This window comes from Aristolochia californica, unplaced genomic scaffold (genome assembly GCF_029961685.1).
Source record: "Aristolochia californica isolate CCGP_79_NKW_82.1479 unplaced genomic scaffold, dmAriCali1.0.hap1 SCAF_15, whole genome shotgun sequence".
Taxonomy (NCBI): domain Eukaryota; kingdom Viridiplantae; phylum Streptophyta; class Magnoliopsida; order Piperales; family Aristolochiaceae; genus Aristolochia; species Aristolochia californica.
Genome location: NW_027181826.1, coordinates 23,584,929 through 23,601,210, shown reverse-complemented (window position 1 = coordinate 23,601,210; position 16,282 = coordinate 23,584,929). Strand labels below are relative to the sequence as shown.

Below are 16,282 nucleotides of genomic sequence, written 5' to 3'. Positions count from 1 at the left end.
TACACGTCAATGAAGGATTTCTCTATCCTAAACTTCAACAACCAATAGCCCTCCCAAATGGCTAGTCATTTTGGGATGAAATTAGGCTCAATAGAACACTAGTATCAGAGCATGTTGTGTGTAAGGGTCGAGACCCTGTGCAAGCTCTATGAGGTGAGAGCCAGGTTATTTGTGTCTTATGCACACATTGTAGGTCCGTTACGTGCAAGCTTGGATATGAGGGGGAGTGTGTAGAAAAAAGTCACACGTTAAGAAATCTTAAGAGAAGTGAATGAGTTATAAGGTTGAGCAATAGGCTTCCTAAGTGGCTAAGTCATTTTGGGATGGAATTGGGTTTAACCAAATAATGGTATTAGAGTGGTGTATTGTAATACTACAAAGGCAATTTGGGTAAAATTGAAGATGGCTTACTCTCAAGAAATTAACTTCTCAAAAGTGTGTGAAATTCACTTTAAGCTCTCATCTATTCAACATGGTCAGCGTAGTGTGACAAAGTACTTTGGTGAGTTGAGTAGTTTATTACAAGAGTTTCGGACTTATCATCCACATACTACTGATGATAAACTACTAAGGAAGAAACAAGTTGAAGTTGATGTTGATCGGTATTTACATGGGTTGGGTCAGAAATATAATAGAATACAAGCACAAATATTGTCTAATGCAAACATACCCACTCTTAATAGTGCATATATGCGGGTTATTAGGACAAAAAAGTATGGTGATTAAAACTGGTGATCCTTCACCTCAGCTCCTTCCTCTAATAATTTGGCCTTATATTCATTGTCTACTATTGGTAGACAGGAGACCTTTTGTCAGAGAGACAAGTGAAGGTGGTGGTCATGTGTAGGGTAGAAGTCAAGAAAATCATGATAGGATTTGTTATACATATGGGAAAATTGGCCTTGTTTATGCTCAGTGTTGGGACATGTGATCAAGTATGGACAATTGATAATGTTATTCTTGATAGTCTACTGGCAATAATAAATTTTTGGAGAAGTTGTGAAAGATTTTTGAATGGTGGAAGGGGAGTTCCACTAACCTCCCTAGTACCTCTACTTCGACCGGTTCATTTGTTTTTACCTACACAACATTTGTTCCATCAAGTACAACAACCTTCCATGTTGCTTCTTCAAGTACTTGGGTTCGTGACTCAAGTGTCTCAACCCATATGACTGGTAAGAAGTCTATGTTTTCTTCTTTCTATAATTCTTCTTCTATAGTGTTAGTGGTCCTTGTTGATGGATAATGATCCTTAGTTAAAGTTGAAGGTTTTGTTCAAGCATCTCTAACTATTTCTCTCTGTTCTGCTTATTATGTGCCTCAATTTCTTATAATTTATTATATATAAGTAAAATCATGTCTCAATTACGTTGGTCGATTACTTTCTTTCCTTTTTCTTGTATTTTTTAGATCTATAGCTAAAGAAGATGATTGGTACAAGATATCAGAAGGATGGTCTCTACTAGTTTGGTGGATATATGGGAGCTTTGAAGTTGATGTTGACTAGTTCATTTTCTAATGTTGACTAACATCTTTAACTGGGGCACCCATATGCAAATAAACTTAATCAATTCATCTTTCTTATGTGAATCATTTACTTATGAGTAATGACAATTAGGCAAACATTGTCGCTCAACATATTTTGGTCAGGGTGGCAAGCACGGTTTCTCTCCTCTTTCTTTAGTTCATTCTAATATACATGGTCCATGTCAAATTCCTACCATTTTTTAATGTAGTTACTTTGTGACTTTTAAGTTTTGTAGGTTTAGTTGTTAAAAGACAAGATTTCAACGTTTCATGTTTTTGTTCAATTTCATAGAGAAATAGAAACACAATTTGGTGTTCCTATATATTGATAATGGTTTTGTTGATTTTGAGGACTCCCTGGATTCGCTAAGGAGAGATGGCATGTTGGGGAGAAAACAAGAGGAAGAAAGAGGATATGGACTTGTGTCCTAACCCTCCCCTGAAGCTCTATTTATAGATGAGTGAAATTATAATATTATAATTATGCCCCTAAAACTTAAACTAATTCCAATAGTGTCATTTTTTTAGATGACTCTTTATTTACTATCATGCCACCATGTTATGGACTCATAGTGACTCACTTGGCCCTGAGGTTAAGTACCTATGCCTTCTGCTCCTAATAGCTTGGTTTTTTGGGTAGTATTGGCTAGGTTCATAATATTTGGTATCAGGGTTCAAGTTCTCCTCCGACGAACCTAGGTTGCGGCCTCCCTCAGAGTCGTAGGTTACGGTCTCCCTCAGAGTCAGGTTATCTCCTACCTACAATCCATTTTTGAGCACTCTCCTTTCCCCCTTCTCTATCAGAACCATAGGCAGACCAGGACGTCAACAACACCTTGGTGTTGAACCTGAGCTGGACGCCAATCTCTTCTTCCATCGGATTACTCGGTCCATGGTCAGAGACCATAACATTTGGTATTAGAGTTAGTGCTTGGTCACAAGTACAATTCCCGACGGGTGCAGCAGATCGCAAATCCTGGACGCAAGCACCCCTCCTCGTCACTAGCAGGTAAAAGTCGTCGGGGTCGTCAGCTCGTGAAGGTGGGGTGTGATGTTATGGGTTCACAGTGACCCACTTGGTCCTGGGGTTAAGTACCTATGCCTTCCGCTCCTAACGTGTCGGTATTTTGGGTAGTATTGGCTAGGTGCATAACACACCACTATGTGGGCCCCTTGGTCTGTGGGTTTGAGCCCATCGCCCAGCTCTCTTGGATGTGTGGGTCTTCCTTGACCGTGTGGGTTTGGGTTCATCTTCCAACACTCCCCCTCAAGTTAGGGGTGAGAGAACATCATAAATGTCCAACTTGCTGGAAATGATATATAGGATCTTCCCGTATAAAATAGTAGTCCATCATATCTACCAATAGGTTCCAAATATATCAATTGTCACTTTACACATTATTGTTCTCTTCTTTCCATTTTTCATCAGTTGTTTTATGTGTATACTCAATAAAATGGAATTACAAAGTGAAAGAATCATCATTTTCTTGATGTTGTTCGTTATTCTTTTCATATGAAAGTTCCTAATCCTATTGGGGTGAAGTTATCTTAACTAAATGTTATTTGATTAATTGAGTTCCTTCTTCTATTTTGCATAGTTGTGTTCCACTTCAGGTTCTTTTGCCTTATTCTAGTTTTTCATAGCTTTGTTCTAAAAATTTTGGTTGTACTTATTTTGTTCAAGTTGGTGTTCCTTGGATAAATTATCTCTTCATGCTATTAAATATGTCTTCTTGGGTTCTTCTTGGACTCATAAGGGATATTGTTCATATGATCCTCTTGCTAAAAAATTCTATGTTTTTGTTGATGTTACACTTTTTTAGCAGGTTCAATTTTTTTCTTCTTCCTTTAGTCATCTCATAGTTCAGCTCCTCCAAATGTACCTTTGCCTGTTTTTGTGTCCACAAATGTTGTTTTTAGTTAGGGGTTGTTGTCTCTTTATCTTCTAGTGATCATGTGTAGGTGGACTCACTTGATTCTACTCCACTAGTAGCTGCCTCTTGTCCTCTTGTTTCAATGTTCGCTCCTTCAGTTATAGATCTTGTTGCTTCCGCACATGGTAATGGTCTTTATCATCATGTTATTGTTCTTAAAGCTCCTCGTTCTAAACCTAGTACCCATTATCCTTTGTTTGAGTTTGTTACTTTCTCTCATTTGTCTGTTTCATTTCGTGTTTTTAAATCTTCTTTGTCTATTCTTTCTATGCCTAAGTCTATGTAGGAGTCCATGATCTATCCTAAGTGGAAGCTACAATGGATAGTGAGATGGATCCCTTGCTTTTCTTAGGGTACTTGGAAGTTGTGCGCCTTACCCGTTGGTAGAGTTGTGGGTGGTTTTTGCTATGTGTTTTACAATGAAGTAAAATTTCGATAGGAGTACTAGTTGTTACAAAACTAGCCTAGTTGCAAAAGGCTATACACTAACCTATTGTCTTTTCTTCAATTGCTCATCTCAATCCGTTATGTATTTTAATCTTAGTGGTTGTTTATCAACTTTGGTCTTTCTTTCAACTTATGTGAAGAATGCATTTTTGAATGGTGATCTAACTACCATGCTATATTATTCGGCAACGGGGGGTGGGGGGTGTCAAGTTTACAGGCTTCAAAAAGCTTATGGACTCAAGTAGAGTCTTAGAGCCTAGTTTGTAAAATTTAGCCAAGTTGTTATAGACTTTGGTTTTTTTAAAGTCATTGTGATCACTCGGTATTTGTGTTAAAACGGGAGATATGTGCTATTATTTTGTTGGTTTACATTGATGATATCATTTAATCTGATAACGATATAAAGGGCATAAAAGATGTAAAACATCATTTGCAAGCCAATTTTCATGCTAAAGATTTTGGTATGTTGAAATACATTCTACATATTGAGGTAGCTTGGAGTCGACCCGGAATGTTGTTGTCACAAAGGAAGTGTGTTATTCATCTTCTACATGAAACCAGTGTGTTGGGAACAAAACCCATAAATACTCCAATAGAGAAGAGTTTGGATTTGTATTGTCAAGCTAGTCCAATATTGAAAGATAAAATTCAATATCGCCAACTCATGTTGAAGTTATTATAAAACTCGATATCGCCAACTCATGGTGTGATTAGTCAGTTTATGCATTGACTATAAGTTGTTCATCGTGATACAGTTTATTGGATTTTGAGGTACAAAGCAGTCATTAGGGGAAAGAACTCCTATATAAATTTCATGAAAATCTTGAGATTACAATTTATTCAAATGCAAATTTTGCTAATTCAAAGATAGATAGGAAATCTACTAGTGGGTTTGCACATTTGTTAGTGGTAATTTGTTAACATTGAAGGGTAAGAAACAGACAGTAGGAACTCGGTATAGTGTTGAGGCAAAGTATAGAGTAATGACTCATATATCATGTCAACTTATGTAAGTGAAATAGTTAATAGAAGAATTTGGTTTTCCAACTAGAGGTCCAATGCAGATGGGGTGTGGTAATCAGGCTACTATATTTATTGTAAAAAATCTCGTATTTCATGAGAAAATAAAACGTGTTGAAGTAGATTATCATTTTATCAAACATGTTGCGTTGAGAGAAAAAATTTATGCTTCATATGTTGAGTTGTTAGGATGATTAGGTGATATCTTTACAAAAGTTTTAAATAAAGAAAAGTTTAGTTACTTGTGTAACAAGCTAGAGTTAATTGATATTTATCATCCGGCTTGAGGGGGAGGGTTAACAGAATATTAGAGTTAATTGATGCCCTAACCAAAGAGAACAACACTTTGCCTTCTCTTCAGCATTTCTTTTCTTTGTTTACAATATAAGACGATCAAAATTGAGTCAAAAGTTATCTTTCGAGTAATCAAAAATGGCACTTAATTTTACAGTATTTTGGGTTCTTGATGTTCTAATTGAAAGCTCATTGTATGGAAGATCCAAATTCGAACTTGGGATCCAAATTGGTTTGATTTGGTTAATTCCTGGTTGGGGTGTCAGTGTCCAGTCTGAACTCAGGGTGAGTCAGGGAAACCACCTAATATACAAGGGACGATTCTGCACCCTTCTCGATGGTGAGTCGACTCGCGAACTGCAATGAATGTTCATTGTCGTTACATCATTATAGTCAATATTAAGCCAGATATTGCACTTCAAAACAAAGATAACACCTCTTTTCTTCTCCATTAAATGTTTGTCAAATCTAGCAACATATATAAATACAAAACCATCCATTTGCTGCAAAAAAGTCTTGTCCTATACCAAGCTTTTGGGCTGACAAGAACAGCAGGATCCTCTTTTCTTTCTTTCTTTTGTTTTATAGCAAAACCAAAACCATTTCTCATTTTGTGGCAAACCCAGAAATCCAACACCCCTCACACACACTAGAAACTGAACTATCTGAAAGCTTACTGAGATGGTAAGCTTTCTTCATTTTCTGTTTTTATTTCGCCTTCTCTTCCTTCTGTTTCTTGTTACGAATATGTGCAAGATTGCGCAGCTCCTCGAACGCGTGCATGGTCTCTGCGTCAAATCCTCCGGCAAACTGCAAAGACCATCAAGGCACTGGTATATTACAGGACAATCCTATGAGATTAAATTAGAGCAACTTGAAACTCATGTTTGATTAAGATGCTAGGAACCTAGTTCTCCCTTGGAAAAGTCCCAAGACTATTTTGGATTGAGTTCCAACTCCCAACCATGGTTTTGCTACTCGGCCGAGTCAACCCAATTTTGGAAGGGATTAGTCAAGTCTGGGTTACACTCGTTTTTTGCATTTTGTATAAACCCATTGAGACTCACTCTTAAGTTTTGCAAGGACTCAGAGAAGTTGACACAACCCGGATTTCACTATGGCCAAGTTGGTCACAATACCAACTGTATTTAACCCACTGTCATAGCAGAACCAGATCATGCTCATTAAAAGTGGAATTGTGCACTGGTAACAGTACTAGAGCTACATCACTCTGTTTTGTTGGCATATACCTGGTGAATTCTGAAAGCAAATCTCACTCCTTGAAGTAGCATATACTCCAATGCTGGATCCTTTTCAGATGCTCCCATAGATTGGAGCTCCATGGCCACCCTTTTCATGTACTTCTTTGCCAGCTTAACGGAGGCAAATTTTATCTAAAACCATTAGAAACAAGTTTAAAAAGATGAAGTAACGAAAAGGTTCCCGTGTTGCTTCATGAATATGAAGCTGAGATGTAAAACCATTTCAATGCAAACATGAGCACCTTGCTGATGATTCCTGTGTCAAGCATCCAGTCAGTTGGAATCTGAAACTCTTTGCAGTGACGGATTAGCCCATCCCTTGTTCTGAGAATGTTGTAAACGCTTCTCTCCATCCTAACATTGAAATGTTGGTACTGATTAGTAGCTTCAGAACAAAAAGAGCATACTCAAAACCCATTTTATCATAAATCTAGATTCACTGATCATGTAGGAAGAGAATAAAACAAGAAATCATACTTTTCGGAGAGTGAAACCATCTTCTTTAATGCAACGTCTGTAGGAAGACGGGAGTCATCTTCATATCGCGAAACTTCACCTTCCAACTTCTTCAAATCACGATATGCAAACGCTGCTTCACGTAAAGTATCTCCTTTCTTCTCTGGCCAGTCGAAGTGCTTCAGCACTGCCCTCTCATCCACCTTCTCAGCACAGAAAAGCAAACGTAAATTTCACTTTTGTCCAGAACGTAATCCAATTGCCACGACCTTTTACAGAAAAAATTAAGAAATTCAAGCACATACAAGGAAACAAAGTTCGTCGTCGAGCCACTTCACGAATGCTACAACATCTTCAATATCTCGATATACCGCATTATTGACCTCTTTTATCAATGAATTCACGAACTCCCCCTGCGTTTCTACATCAGCTTTTATCTGATGATGCAAACAGCGACGTTAAGAATTATGCATATTATATGAGAGTAATAAAGTTCGAATAAATGAGGTTATTACTTACAGCAAGCAAATGTGATGACCGATTCTCAATCTCTCCGATCATACTGCTTCTGGCATTTGCGACGTTTGTGGAATCACAAATTCCACCAGAAGAGGAGTCCTTCCTCGAATCCCTTTTCATTAATGAATGATAAAATTCGACGACCTGTGGAACCCGCTGCATCACACTTGTATTTCTCGCAGAAAATTTTGGCGGAGGAGGCGGTGGTGGTGGAGGTGGCGGTGGGGCTGGAACCCTGGTCGCCCCATCTTTCTTTGGAGCAGAGGGAACTGAGTCTGAAGGTCTTGGAGGGGGATTAGGGATGCGTCGAGCTCGCTTTTCGACTTCCAGAGCTATAATCTTGTTACTTTCATGTCTGCTAGTGAAGAATCTTGGACTCCGAACAACATCCACCTCGTATTTTTGAGCAATTAACTGGTGTCTGTTGCTAGTACCTGAACTTCTTTCTTCACTGTCATTATCATTTGGACAAAAGAAACCATCAGATTGTCTTCTCGTGTTCATCACAAAATCTTCTGTTGAACTGTTGGAACCACTAATTGAATGCCTTCTTCGCGGACTTGATTCCTTGACGTGCGACCAATCTTTATCCAAGCGAATTTTACATTCCAAATTTCGAATATCTGCATCATTTTTAGGCAGCTCCCTCAACTTTTTAACGGAATCTGCTCTCTTTGAACTGCTAAATTCTGCGGATTCATGTTTCAAAGCCTCAATAAGTGGCCTTCCATGATCATAAATATCATCGATGTTTCTGTTCTCCACACCGAGAGATTTCGGGCTGAAATCCTCATCCGAATCTATTGAAGAATGCTTTGAATGATTTTCGGAGTTTCTAAGTTCATTCCTTAAACATGAATTGACCCACCTCAAATATACAAGTTCCTCTACCTCAGTTAACCTGCTCATCTGCAGACCCTCAACTTGCTTGCAAAGATTCTCATTCTTGTGTCTCAAAATTGATGCCTCTGCTTCGACCTTCGCTATAACATCACTCTGCGACCAAAGTTTAAATAGAAAAGTTAGAAAAGAGGAAACGCTCAAATTTGATTGTCTGTACAATAATTGTGAACTTTACCTCAGACATCTTAGCAAGAGCTGTTAGCTGGGATTCAGCTGAAGAAAGTTTGCAAGCAAGATTTCTCTTTTGAAGTTGAAGCTCCTTATTCACACGCCGTAATTCAACCACTTCCATTTCCAATTCTTTTAAAGAGGAAACATTGTTCTCGGAATTTTCTGGCGTATGCTCATTGTCCTCACTTTCTCCAACTGAAGCGAAAGAAGCTATTTGTTCAGAGAGGTTTGATTTTTCATCTTCTAATAGTCTAACTTTCTGAATAAGGTTCTCATTCTCTTGCCCCTTCAAATCAAGTTCATCCTCAAGTTCTGAAACTCTTTTACTTTCCTTGCATTCCTGAAGTTCTGCCTGAAGCTTTAACTCCCTTTCCTTGGATTCTTGTAACAAGCTCCGTACATGATCTAACTCAAGAAACAAATCACGCGAGCTTTTGGTTCGATGGCAATCCAACGACTGTGGATGAACTTGAGCTGAATTTGCTGAACCGGGAAAATCACCAACAAGAGAACGTTTGACCCGGCAAACCTTCTGGTTGGCAATATCAGAGCTAGTGAGAGGTAATTTCTTCCCTGGGACTAAAGATGTGGGTTTGAGTTTTCTCTCTGTTGTAAACCCTCTTACAATATTTGCGCCCCATGTCGAATTAGACTTTGGCTTCAGCGGATTTCCGTTAGCTCTACTGTTTGCTTTCGTGGACTGGTTTTGGTCCGAGAACTTGTACAGTTTTGGTCGATTCACCATATACAGATCATCCCTCATTGTGGAAACTCAGTGAACCTGAAAGTTAGAAAAAAGAAATTGGAATTCAAGAAAACACAGGATGACGGCAAGATGAAATATCTCCTTTTTTCAAACTTATGTTCTAGTTTAGTTCTATGTCGTCAGTAATTTCATACCTGATGATATTACTCTGCTTCTAAAAAATCCATCGAGAAAGAAATTGGAAGAGAGGAGTGGACGACTCAAAGTCGCTCCTGCCAAAACAGATGCAAATATGTGCATTTGATAAATGAAAGGGAAAGTTGATAAAAAGGGAGATAAGAAATAAAACCTACCTCTTACCGGCGATGTCTCAAACCCAGTTCTAATGAATCGAGAATCATGTGATAAAGAAAAACACCCAGTTTATCTGACTACTCGTCTCCAGCTAGCAACACTCCTCAGTCGAAGTTTCTCACAGCCTGGACATGCCTGATAACAAAGAAGAGTCCTTGGCCGAAGGGTTTAGCTCGCTTGAGGTGCTAAACACTTTAGAATCAAGAGAATTGGAAAGATTTGTAAGAATACACCAAAGAGCAGAACTTTTTCAGAAAACCAAACTAAGCCGCCCAGACATTAAATCTCAAATTAAAAGCCTCGGAAACAAGTACGAGGTAATGTTTTCAATGAACTTGAGAAATCCATTAGTGAATTAGTGCAGCTCCTGCTGCTCGAGTAAAAGTACCACGAATGTTACGGAAAGTAAGATAAGCCCGTTCCAGAGATTTTATTGCTCAGCTCAGACTCTACAAGCACGGAAACATTGAAGAAGACAAAGCCTAGAACCTATCAACGAAGGTCTAAAACAGATTTGAAGCTTTCAACAGAGAAGAAGAGGAAAATCAGGGAAGGCGGAAAACTGCAAGAAAGAGGGATATTTGCGATTTCGAACCTCCGCCGGCCCTCGAAGCAGTACAAAGAATTTGAATAGAAATGGGCTTCAAATAATTTTGAACTGCGAAAGCACTAAATCCGAGGGGTCTGGTGCTCGTGAGAAGTGGAGAAGCCAGTTTTCTGTAAGAAAAACAGTGGCCGAAGCGCTTTACTACGCTGGTAATTTGAATTTTTGAAATTTGAATTGTTAGAACAAAGTAGCATCAACGGTCGAGGACAGGTAAAAATGATTTTGACAGACCATTCAAGTAGTGTAACTTCTTTTCCCGCGGTCAAAAAATAGCCTGACAAGAAAAGCAAACCTGCTCCGGGTTTTGTCCGATAGAAAAATCCGAATTCGAGTAGTGATTTAGGAGAAAAATAGAATATTCTCCGAAGCAAGAAAACAAAAAGCACAAAAGTAGGGGAAACTATTTGAGACCATGCTCCTCTTCGATTAGAGAAGGAGGGACTCTTACGGGGTCAAAGAGAAATTAACTAAGAAGAGATTGAAGAACAAAGAACAAATATTTACACTACCAAGAACCATGAGATTAGTGATTGAAAAACATTCTCTATGGGTTGATGAAGTTAACCTCACTTAACCTGTTCTGATACCATATTGAATTTTTAGAGAAGAAAATATTTTATTGACTTAATTAATAACTGAGTACAATGTGTTTCTATTTATAATAGAGGAAACAAGTAGAATCAAGTTACAATTAAATTACCCATGTTCTAAAGATAAGTCATAGAATAATTAAACAACTGAACATAAATAGAAGACTAAAATAATTAAAACACTTTTATGAGACATCCTCTTTCTGTGATAGTCATATAAAACTTACATACCTACTCTTCAATGGATACCCTAGGCCCCAAAACCTTTGACCTTTTTTGAGTAATTTTTACTCCTCTTTTGTCATTTAAACCTAGAAGCTTCCCAAAAAAGCCAACATAAAAATGATTTTTCAGCTTTATTTTCACCTTTATGCCGCCTAATTTTATACTAGCTTTGCAAGCGATTAAGGAGCCTTGGTTACTACATGAACAAGTAAGGATCATATCATTGACTAACAGGTACATACTTCTCTTTTATTTGTTTCTCTATTGTAGATTTCTCAAAGTTTCTCCTTTTTTTTACCGACATCACCATGTATTTTGACATCACTAGCTCCCTTTTTTCTTGTCTATCTTTAGTTTTTTCTTCTGCCTTCATTATAGGGGCCTATTGTATCTTCTGCTTATCTCCATGTACCTCTCTCATTTATGATTTCTCTTTGGGCTATGCTTAGAGCAAGTTCTCACCTTTGGTTCTTTTTGTTGACCACTACAAATTTTGAGTCTATTTTTTGTTTTGTTTTTATAAGTTCATAAAGGCAAACTCCTCTACATCTCACAATACGTTTATTTTTTTCACCTTTGTATTTTTTCTAAATCTAAATCTTCGTGACCTTTTTTCTTTCCAGGACTACCAAAAAGGTTTTTTATCCATGAAGATGTATAAAAGCCATATTCACTAATTTTTAGTTATATCTCTTCCTTCCCTTTCAAGAAAAACTGATTTCCAGTTTGTGTTTAATATCGCTAATGGAATGAAAAATAAATTGGAGATGAGTTTGATGGATGAACTCACATTTTTTCTTGGACTTTAAGTAATGTAAACTAATAGCGAACTTTCATACACCATACCAAGTACACAAAATGATTGCTTAAAAGATTTAACATAGAAAATTTAAAATCAATTAACACACCTATGAGTTTGGCCCTAAAGTTAGACTCGAACAACTGAAGTAGACCCATAGACAAGAAATTGTATAGAAGTATGATAAAGTCTTTACTATACTTATCAACTAGTAGATTGGGCTTCATGTTTACTGTTTGCTTATGTGCAAGGTTCCAATTCGACCCTTGAGAATCACACCTAGTGATCGTAAAGAGAATTTTCACATATTTGCTTGAAACACCTAACTTCGTATTTTGAGACTCAAACACCCATACCATAGACTTAATCGAGTATTCCAATGTTGACTTTGCAGGTTGTAAAATTAATAGGAATAATACTATTGATAGCTATCAATTACTTAAAATATGCTTGTATATTGGTTTTCCAAGAAACAACATTTTGTTGCTCTATCTACCACCGAAGTTGAGTACGTAGTGACTAGAAGTTGTTGTGGCAACTTCTATGGATGAAACAACAATTAGAAGACTATTGTTTAGAGCAAATTAAAATGTCTATCTATTGTGACAACATGACTGCTATATTAGCCTAAGTAAGAACTTGGTTCACCACTCTCGATCAAAATATATTGAGATAAGACATCATGTCATATGAGAGTTGGTTTAAACCAAAGTGATTTGTTGAATTCTAAGGTTTGTTGAAGAAAAGGTATGGAAGAATATTACATGACTCTCACTGTAAGAAGTCTCACTGAGCCAAAATTAATATGGTGGAGTCTTACAAGAGTCTCACAGAAGATGGTTGCACAAAATATTTTTAGTTTAAAGATGTTTTAGTTATGTTAGTCTTATATTTATCTTGATTTGTTTAATTATGCTAGGATTTATCTTTAAGTGTTAGACTTTGGGTGAAATTAGGACAAGGGTAGTTTAATTGTAATTGGACTCTACTACTTTTCTCTATTATAAATAGGGACTCATGTACTCAGATTACATCAAGTTAGTGAAGTTTTTCTCTTTTCCAAAAATTCAACATAATATATGGTTTGAGAAGAAGAAGAAGAAAAAGAAGAAGAAGAAGAAGAAGAAAGGAAGAAGAGAAGGAAAAGGCAAGAGCACAAGTTGAGGAGAAAAACTTTAGGGGTTAAGAGAGAGCACAAATTTGAGCTCCTCCCCCTCTCTTTCTTATTTATATAGGTGGAGAATGAATGCCCTAATACAAAAGAATAAAAAAGAATACTTAAACTAACCAGTAATTATAGCTTATACCATTCACTCTCATAATTACATAAAATACCACTCAAACTACTTCTATAATACCCCCCCCCCCCTCCTCAAGCTGGGGAGAAAGCATCAAATATTTCCAACTTGGAGCAAGTATTTGTGAGTGACTTTGCAACAATAGCCTTTGTAAAGATGTCCGCCAATTGATTATTTAAAGGGATATATTGCATAGATATTATTCTGGCTTGAAGTTTTTTCTCGTATGAAATAACAATTTATCTCAATGTGCTTGGTTATCTCATGAAAGACTGGATTAGTCACAATATGGATAGCTGCTTGATTGTCACAGTGAAGCTGTATAGGCATGGTTATCTGGAACCCAAGCTTAGTCATGCATGATTAACCATAACAATTCACTTACTTCAAGTGTCATAGCTTGATATTACGCTTCCGCACTCGATTTAGCCACTTTATTTTGTTTTTTGCTTCTCTAGGTGACTAGATTGCCCCCAATAGTTGTGTAGTAACCAAAGGTGGATTTTTTGTCGTCAGGAGACCTAGCCCAATCATCATCAGTAAAGCTTTCAATTTCTGTATGACCATGACATTTATATAACAGCCACTGACTTGGTTTCTTAAGATACCTAAAGCTTCTTTCCAATGTTTCCTAATATGATTGTTGTGGTTGATGCATATATTGGCTGATAAAACTAATCGAATAGGAAATATTTAGTCTTGTGAATGTGAAGTAGATCAGCTTCCCAATTAACTGTTGAAATCGACCAACATCATCATCACTACCAGTTCCTGCACACAACTTAACATTAGGTTCCATAGGTGTGTCCACAGGCTTCCATCCAAGCATCTTGGTCTCCTTCAACAAATCAAGTATGCACTTCCTATGTGATAAGACTATACCATGTCTGGATTGAAAAACTTCAATCCCAAGCAAATGCTTGAGAAGCCTGAGGTCCTTGGTTTGGAACTCCTTATTAAGGTCTTGTTTTACCAACTCAATACCACAAAAGTTATTGCCCTTAATAACAATATCATCTTCATATACCGCCATAAGAATGTTGTCCTTACTGGAATTTCTGGTAAATATTGAGCAATTACTTTCACACCTCTTGAACCACAGTTTTATAACCATAGTGGTAAATTTATCAAACCCATCCCACAGTGACTGTTTCAAACCATATATTACTTTATACAGCTGACATACTTTCTCCCCCTTAACCACATAACGAGGTGGTTGGCACATGTAGACTTCCTCAGAGAGTATACTATTCAAGAAAGCATTATTGACATCTAACTGATGTAACTCTTATTTAAAATTGGTTACTAGAGAAATAAGAACTCTGATTTAGTTCACCTTGGGAACAAGAGAAAAGGTTTTATCATAATCAACACCGTAAGACTGAGTATAACCTTTAATAACCAATTGAGCCTTATCTGGATTATACTTTAGAGAGAAGATACATTTGTACCCAACTGACTTTTTTCTTAGTGGAAGAGTGGCCAAATGACAAGTTGAAATGTGTTACGTAGCTAGAATCTCTTTATCCATGGCAGATTTCCACCTTGGACCAATCAAAACCTCCTCATAGCATGTAGAAATAGTAGAAGACACTACGAACAAAAAAAAAGACAAGTCGAAGATAAACGGTGTGTGGAAACATAATGAGAGATAAGGTATAATGATAAGTAGATTGATCAATCAATGAGGCATTGATCAATGAATTTTGTAAAGGGTTAGGAAACTCAAAAAATATAATTGTTATACATTATTGATATATCATACCTTTTCATTGATCGAACAACACTTTTTGCAACGTTTTTGTAAATGGTAAAAAAAAATGGCCATTTTGGATAGGAATCTTGTAAATAGGCCTCCAAACTTGTTAGGGAGCAATAATTGAGCATTTATAAATTGTATACCAAAGCATTTACAAAATGTTCTCATACTTGAAATTCCAAATCTACCCTTTTAGGGAGAAAATGGTTGAATCTATCAAAATCCCTCAATTCTCTCAAATCTATGTGCATTCTGAATGAATGCTCCATATACTCTACTCTTGTGCTTCACGGATTAGACGTTTGGTTATCTCTAGGAGAAGGTTGTCTCTCCTACACAAAAGTGTAAGTTTTTCTTTTCTTTTTTGTATTCTTTTTTTGTTGTTAAAAGAGGTTTTCTAGAACCATAATCTAGAAGGAAGGAGAGTGTTTACTTAAGCCAGAATCCAGCTGAATAAATTTTCTTAGGAGATATTTTTTTTGCATAATTTGGTATTATATTAGGCTTAAAGAGAATTTGAATCTCTTAGTATGTAAATTTCAGTGAATCGAGCATGTTAATGGAATTTTTTCGAACAAGGGTTCTTATGATTACCATTAGAGGGAACGTTGAAACCAAAAAATCTGATCTCCTTATGGTGAGTGTTTGTCGTAAATATTTTACATTGACTTTTATTTCATATTTTCAATTCACCTCCCGTTTGAGAAGCTACTTGGGCCAACAAAAAAATCAACAACCTCATCCGACTTTCCCCTACCCGAGGCCCTTATTATTAGAGCCCCATAATTAATTTTTATTTTAAAATGTTAAAAAATAAAAAATTAGTAACTTTTTTATATAATGAATTTAATTAATAACATATCCATAGTCACCTATTAACTTGATTATGTTTTCAAATATGACATATAAAATGGCTAAAATGAAGAAATTACCCTTAAAAAGATGGGAAGTCCAGCTAAATTTGCCCTTGTTCTTAAAAGAAAAACTAAATAAAGATAATTTAATGAGCAAAACTTTTAATTGGATCAACTATTATTTGAATTTTATAATATGACTATGCGCTTGTACATACTTATAACTGCATCATATATTATTCGTTTGTTCAAAAGGGTAGAGAAACCAATGAAAATACCAGATTTTTTTGTGATTTACCAATCAAACCAATAAAACAGATGGTTAGGCTGCTTTTTACACTCTCCCCAGATTGAACTCGTAACAAACCCAAACTGGGAACAAGTCCCACGTTCAACCGAACAATCCAATCTGAGTTTTAACAAAACAAACATCTCGAAAACCATAATTGTATGACTCAGAGAAATCAACTGGCAACTCAGCAAGTCAATTCACTCCCCAAGAAAAACAAGCCGGTTCAAGGGAAAGAGAGTAAAGTTCATACTAAACCCAAAACATC

General features: G+C 36.7%; 1 protein-coding gene across 3 annotated transcripts; it reads right to left on the bottom strand.

Moving 5' to 3' along the window:
• Window positions 1-5,620: 5,620 nt before the first annotated feature.
• LOC137952153 (protein CHUP1, chloroplastic-like) lies at window positions 5,621-10,215 on the bottom strand. 3 transcript variants are annotated; one of them, XM_068799221.1, is made up of 9 exons: window positions 9,593-10,215; window positions 9,434-9,511; window positions 8,538-9,314; window positions 7,460-8,455; window positions 7,246-7,377; window positions 6,962-7,143; window positions 6,727-6,838; window positions 6,473-6,616; window positions 5,621-6,032 (listed from the first exon to the last, which is right to left on the bottom strand). In XM_068799221.1, the coding sequence occupies exons 3-9, from the start codon at window positions 9,294-9,296 to the stop codon at window positions 5,931-5,933; spliced, it is 2,427 nt and encodes an 808-aa protein (XP_068655322.1). In that variant the 5' UTR covers window positions 9,297-9,314; window positions 9,434-9,511; window positions 9,593-10,215; the 3' UTR covers window positions 5,621-5,930. The 3 variants fall into 3 exon arrangements, with proteins under 3 accessions (XP_068655322.1, XP_068655324.1, XP_068655323.1); XM_068799223.1 differs by having other exon boundaries at window positions 9,600-10,215; XM_068799222.1 differs by lacking the exon at window positions 9,593-10,215 and having other exon boundaries at window positions 9,434-9,580.
• Between the last annotated feature and the right edge of the window lie 6,067 nt (window positions 10,216-16,282).